The 6,739-nt window shown below is 55.8% G+C and overlaps 1 protein-coding gene across 1 annotated transcript in view; it reads left to right on the top strand.

Annotated features, from left to right (window-relative positions):
- Positions 1–1,980, top strand: part of KL (klotho) — a gene marked incomplete at its 5' end in the record, with an annotated part of 31,433 nt that extends 29,453 nt beyond the window's left edge. Inside the window, 2 exons of the mRNA XM_045293998.1 lie at positions 3–36; positions 1,129–1,980. Of these exons, the coding sequence (XP_045149933.1) occupies positions 3–36; positions 1,129–1,451 (357 nt within the window). The remainder of the gene's footprint in view (positions 1–2; positions 37–1,128) is intronic.
- Between the last annotated feature and the right edge of the window lie 4,759 nt (positions 1,981–6,739).

Here is a 6,739-nt window from a genome sequence, read left to right on the forward strand (position 1 = left end):
ACTACATCCACCACTACATCAACGAGGCGCTAAAAGGTAGACCCCGCAACAGGGGCCTTTGCAGCCTTACGTCCTGGGGCGCCAGGGCGGGTGGGCTGTCCCCACTCATGGCTGCCCCTGACAGTCAGTGTGGAACTGGGCTGCCTGGGGCTTTCAGTGGGCGGGGCTGGCTTTATGGGAGATCACCAGCCCTCTCTTCCGAGGCACCCCGAGCCTTCTGGGGAGGAGTGGTGTTTCCCTGGCCCACTGTCTGCAACACCTGCGGCAGCTGTGAAGCCCCTGATGGTGCAGAAGGGGACTTGCTGGGCTGCTCACTGCAAGGTCAGCAGTTTGAAACCACCAGCTGCTGCTAGGGTGAAAGCCGAGGCTCCCACTCCCATAGAGAGTGACTGTCTGGGAGCCCGCAGGGGCAGTTCTGCCCTGTCCTATGGGGTTGCTGTGAGTCGCCTTCGAGTTTAGATGCACAGGGACCCAGGGTGACAGAGCAGTGCTGCTTGGCTGTCATTGGTACTGGGAGGAGCCACGGTGGCCCTGCAGGGTCAGCGCTGGCCTGCTTACCGCAAGGTTAGCGGTTTAAGCCCAGCAGATGCTCCTCAGAAGAACGGCAAGTCAGTCTGTTCCCATAAAGACATGCAGCCGTGGTGCCCGGCCGGGAGTGGCTCTGAGTCAGAGTGGACCCCGTGGCCAGCGGTTGGTTTGGCTTTCCTGGTCTGCGGTCCTTATTTAAAGCAGACTCCATCAGATCTTTCTTCCCTGTGCCTCGGGGGTTGCCTGCCTGCCTCGCTTTAGCAACCCAGCACTAACCAGGGTTCCGCCAGTACCACCCAGCCCCCTGGCCATCGAGTGGATGTGGACCCCAGTCACGTGGTATAGGTTTCTGAGGCTGTACGTCTGTACGGCAGCCTCGTCTCTCTCCTACCGGGCGGCTGGGGGGTTTGAACCACCGATTCTTCGGTTAGCCGCCCAGCGCGAAGTACTGCGCCGCCAAAATGAAGTCCAAGGTACCCTGCAGTTGTGCTGGGCAGTGGGGACCATTTCCCCACAGAGAAGGGGCTGGGCTGCGGATGGTGTATTTGCGCGTGTTTTCACAGCGACCCCCGCCCTCCCCCTCCTTCCCTCTCTGCGCAGCGCACATCCTGGACGGCGTGGATCTTCGCGGCTACTTCGCCTACGCCCTGAGTGACCGCAGCGCGCCCAGGTTCGGCTTCTACCGCTACGCCGCCAACCAGTTCGAGGCCAAGCCGTCCCTGGAGCGTTACCGGGAGATCATCCGCCGGCGCGGCTTCGGGGGCCCCGGGGGGCTGGGGGCGCCCTGCCCGGGGCTGCTGGACGACGCGTGCCCCGAGTGCGGCCTCTCCCAGAGCCGGAAGGCCCTGCTGGCCTTCATCGCCTTCCTGCTGTCCGCCTTCGTCCTCTCCCTCTGCCTGCTTTTTTACTACTCCAGGAAATAGTGCGCACCCCCGCCCCGCGCATGCGCCCCGTCCCCGTCCCCCCACCTCTCGCACGCGCGCCCCTCCAAGCCGCATGCACGCCCCTTAGGCGCACGTGCCTTTCTCGCGCAGCGCAGCGCATGGGATAAAGCCACCAACGAGTCCACTCGCAGCCTAGCGCTTAACCTTTGCTCCACCACGTGCAGGTGCCCGTAAAACATTCAGTCATGTTCATGGTGATCAGGTGTATTCTTCTATCCAGATCCAACCAGACCCCACCACGGAGGAGGGGCTGGTGGGTTTGAATCGCTGACCTTGTAATGACTGGCTGACCATCTAACCCATATCCTCACCAGGACTCCTGAAAAGCAAACCCCCCACTCCCTGCTGTCGAGTCGAAGCAGACCACAGTGAGCTGCCTGCAGGACAGGGCAGGACGGCCCCTGTGGGTTTCCAGGCCTTTGACTCTTGACTGGAACAGACCGCCCTCGGAGCGGCTGGTGGGTTTGATGCTCTGACCCTGCTAGACCCACTGCGCCCCCAAGTTCCTTTAAAACCCCAACCTCATCCAGCCCTGCCTAGTGCAGTGCAGTCCTGGCGGAATGAGCAGAGCTCAGATCCCAGGGCTGCCTGGCTGTGGTCGCTGGTGCTGCAGCACGGAGACACGCGGCTGCTGGCTGCACGTTGGCACTTGGAGCCCAGCCTGCAGATCTGCGGGAGAAAGGCCCGGCAACCTCTGCAAGGCTGGCTGTCCAGGAAACCCTGCGGGGCAGCTGTGCGTGGTCTTCTGGGGCTACTGCTAGGTGGATAGATTCTGCAGTGCCTGGCAGCAGCACTTGTTACAACAGCAGGTGGCCAGACCTGTCTTCCACCAGCTTTTCAGGTGGCCGCTGGGTGCAAACCATTGTGCCCCCCCAGGGATCCTTTAGGTCCCTTGTAGAGGGCCTGCACGCAGGAGACTCCCACCCCAGCCTGCAGGATGGCGAGTGTGGAGGGGGGCAAGGTGGGTGAGGGGACAGGCAGAGAGCTTGTCAACCCGCTGAATCACAGTGGATCTCGGGTTGGGCGTGTGCATGCCAGCTCCCATGTGATTCAATCCACTATGAACTGAAACCCACCGCCGCCCGGTCGGCCCCGACTACTCCCAGCAGCCCTGTTAGGACTGAGTTGAGCTGCCCCTGTGGTTTTCCGAGGCTGGAAATCTTTCTGGGAGCAGACAGCCTTGTCTTTCTCCCGTGGGTGGGTTTGAACTGCAGACCTTGCCATTAGCAGCCCAATGCCTGACCCCCTACACCACCAGGGCTCTGTCATTCCATGCTGCATCTGCCTCGGGACGGGGTGGCTTTCCCAGAGGGGACAGGGACAAGAGAGTGACGTGCCCATTTCTGGTCTCCGGAGCCATTGTTGGAGTCTTCCCCTCTGCCTGGTAGTGCCGAGCAGAACTGCCCCCGGGGGCTCTAAGGTGACGAGCTGATTGGCTCACTGGTAGTGAGTTTGGTTGTTTCTCGGGAACCCCGATGGGTTACAAAGGTCTGAGGGGACCTGCAGGTGGGTTTGGTGGCCTCCCGAGACCCAGCTGGTGTTCTTGCTACTCCCTCGGCGCAGGCAGCTCGAAGGAGGGTGTTGTGTTTGGAATGGCCCCATGGGAGCAAAAGGCTCCTTCAGCCCGTGCTGTATCCCAGCCATATACGCAGTCCACTGTGTGTCAACAACTGTGCCTCGTGGCTGAAGCAGACTGCTCCCATCTGTATGAGAGCACACGGCAGCCTCACCTTCTCCCCTTGGAGCGGTTCGTGGGTTTGAACCACTGACCTCGGGCTGTGGTTAGCAACCCAACACTTAGCCAGTGACACCACCGGGACACCTTTACTGTCCTTGACCTCAATCATGCTGGCCTGGAGGTGGGGAGTGGGTCTCCTTCCCCGGCCATGTGAGGACCCGGACTGTTTCATGCACGAGTCGAGCTGGCATTACACCGATGAAGCCGGTGGACAGACGCAGGGGGACAGAGGGCATATGACTCAGGGCGAGGCCGCGTCACCGGGGGGCTGGGGAGGGGCTGTCAGGGTGTCTTTCCGCATTGAAAAATAAAAAGCTTTTGCTGGCGTTCTCTTCAAAACGGGACATCTAATTAAAATCAGAAACTAGGCGGACCCCCCCCCAATAGTTTCTATATGTCTATTTTTCTGACTATGAGAGTAATATATGTTCACTGTTAAAACAAGAAAAAAGATATTTAAAGCTCAGAAACTGTGAAGAAAATAAAACAAGCTGTGATATAATTTCATAACCCAGAGGTAGCCACTGGTGATATTTTCCATGCATATATGTTCTCTTTGTGTGTTTTCTAGAACTTTCCTGTCTGCACTCAGAGCCAAGACCTAGTGTCTATCCCTGTGCACTCTGCTCTGTTCATCTTGACCGTGATCGGTGCCCCTGTAATACGCACCCTTGGAGGCATGGTTTTAAGATGAACGTGCTACAATGTGTTGAACTATCCCACCTGTCGTATTAGTTTCTTACTGTCAGTGACTGCTAACTAATGAATATTGTTTTAAATATATGTATTTCTTGTTGCAGTATTCAGTTTGTGCCTTGATTTCCCTGAGTGTAAATCCCAAACTGAGCCCGTAGCTGTCGAGTTGATTCTGACTTGGGATGAGTGGAGTGGCGCCAAGGATCTCCAAGGGGGGGCAGTCAATCTTTAATGAAACAGACTGCTCTCATCTTTTTCCCACAGAGCAGCTGGTGGGTTTGAGCCAACGACCTTGAAATTAACAGCCAAGTGTGTAACTTGACAACATTCAAGACAATCTGTGTTAGGCAGGGTTCTCTAGAGAAATAAAACCAGGACAGTTATGATATATATATATACATACAACATTCAAGCCAAGCTGTGTTAGGCAGGGTTCTCTAGAGAAATAAAACCAGGACAGTTATGATATATATAACATTCAAGCCAAGCTGTGTTAGGCAGGGTTCTCTAGAGAAATAAAACCAGGACAGTTATGATGTTATCAGCTAATTAGTCCACATAGCAGTACAGAGGGCTCAGTTAACCTTACTTCCTCTTTTTTGGTATAAGAACGAGCTTTATATCAAGAAGTAATTATTTATCAATCAAGTCCGAAAGTCCAATACTGTCCATAAGTCCCCCTTCAGACTCATGCAGCCACGTGCAATGATGCAGAATGCAGGAAGACCACAAGTTGGCAGTGCAAAGTCGTGTGGGTCCAATGGTGGTGGTAACACCTCCAGGGTGCTGGCAGCAACCAGCAGGAAAGTGCGGGCAGAGAGAGAAGGGGGTGGGGGTTCCCAGGGCCCTTCTTATGAGGAGGCCATGTCCACAAGGAGGCACCATCAGGCTGTGACCTGATTGACCGGCTAGACTCCAACTCAAGTTCATGGACCAGTTAATAGACTGAAAGCCCTTTAACTCACACGGCCTGCCAGTCCAAGGTCAAGGAAGCAGACCGTGGAGTTTTCCCTCAGGCGAGACAGGCAGCGTCAGCCTGAAGGCAGCAGACAGGATGGGTCAGCAACAGTCAGTAGCTTGGAAGCTTAGCAGACAGGCCTGATTAAATCTCAAACTCAAGCACGCTGGACAACTGGATCCGCCAGCCTCAAGCTCAAGTGATGTACGCACCAGGAGGTGGTAAAACAGGTCTGGCAGGAGCCTCAAGCTCTAGCAACACTATCCACAGGTTGGCTTGGCCCACAGGTAGTGTAGCTCGCAGGTTGAGGCAGAGCACTAGCTAAAGCAGCAGCGCGCTGGTCTGATCAGGGAGGAAGAGAGAAGGCGGTGGGCCTTGGAAAGTCATTTATCTCTTTGCCCTCCGATCACGCCTCCACCTGATGAAGTTCCGCCCACACATTCCTATTGGCCTCGTTGGCACAATAAACCTAACGCTCACAGAAGCTCTTTGAGTGATTTCAATGGGAAGGAGCCCTGATGGTATATCGGGTTATGGGTTGGGCTGCTTACCACTAGTTCAGGAGTTTGAACCCACCAGACACCCCATGGAGAACAATGAGGCTGTCTGCTCCAGTCAAGACTGAACCTCAGAAACCCACAGGGGCAGCTCTAGCCTGTCCTGTGGGGTCACTAGGAGTGCTGAACTTGAGAGGGGAGTGATGCTCCCTTGCTGCTTCTCAGCTTCTCTTGCAGCTAACAGTGCCCATGGGCTCCGTCCTGGCTGATGGGACACACGTGTTCTTCCTTGGTGACTTCCAGGAAGCACACTTTTTTCTGTTGAATGTATACTCATTGGTAGTCAATTAAAAAACCAACAGATATTCACAAACAGTTTCACTGCATTCCTCCCTTGCTGTGTTTGGGTAGAGTGGCTGGAACTCTGGAGGTCATGTTTAAGACCCAAGCCTGCTGCTGACTAGCAGCGCCCCCATGAGTGGAGCTGCCCCACAGGGCACCCTAGACCCTCATCTTCATGGGCTGTCAGTCTGTCCAGGAGCAGACGGCCTCCTTGTCCTCCCCCAGGACTGGCTGCTGGCCTTGAGCCATTGATCTCTCCTGTGGCGGCCCGTCATGTTACCAAGCACCACCAGGCTCCTTCAGCCCATACCAACTCACAGTGACCCTACGGAGGGTGCCCAGGGCTGTGGATCTTACGGGAGCAGACAGCCTCATCTTGCTCCCTTGGAGTGGCCGGTGGGTTTGAACCACAGATCTTGTGGTTAGGAGCTGAGTACCCCAGGAACATGACGCTGAGTGAAGTCAGTCAGTCACAAAAGGACAAGCATTGTAGGAAGCCATGATTGTAAATAGGAAAAGCAAGGTTTGAGAGAGAGGAGAGGGGAGGGGAGTGGGGAAGAGAGGAAAGGAGGGTGGGGGATCAGAGGCTGAGCTCCTGTGTCTACAAATACAATCAAATCCCTTTCCATCTTCAGCAAACACTCAGCATTTCCTAGAACGGCAAGCACTCCCCGCCCCCCCAACCCAATCTCAGAGTCATTTAACTGTGTGTTTCCGTGCCTATCGGATGCAGTCCAGTGGACTGTTCCTCTCTGCTCTTCATTTCCTGGGATATTTTTGACTCACAAATTTGTGGAAAGTGCCTGCTGCTGGAGACTCGGGAGGACACAGCCCACAACCCCTGTCCCCCCGAGCAGACTTGTGTGGGAAATGCTATACTGGATTCTTGACGGTGGCTGGGTGAGGCCCAGCCACCTCTGACCCACAGCGCCCCAACGGAGCAGAACTTCCCAGAGGTCTGCCTGGGCCGCCACCTTTATGGAAGCCAATGGCCAGGGCTCTCTCCCTTGGAGCCTCTGGATAGGTGGGACCCTTC

This window comes from Echinops telfairi, unplaced genomic scaffold (genome assembly GCF_000313985.2).
Source record: "Echinops telfairi isolate 266 unplaced genomic scaffold, ASM31398v2 ScPeMD7_2565;HRSCAF=3150, whole genome shotgun sequence".
Lineage (NCBI taxonomy): Eukaryota > Metazoa > Chordata > Mammalia > Afrosoricida > Tenrecidae > Echinops > Echinops telfairi.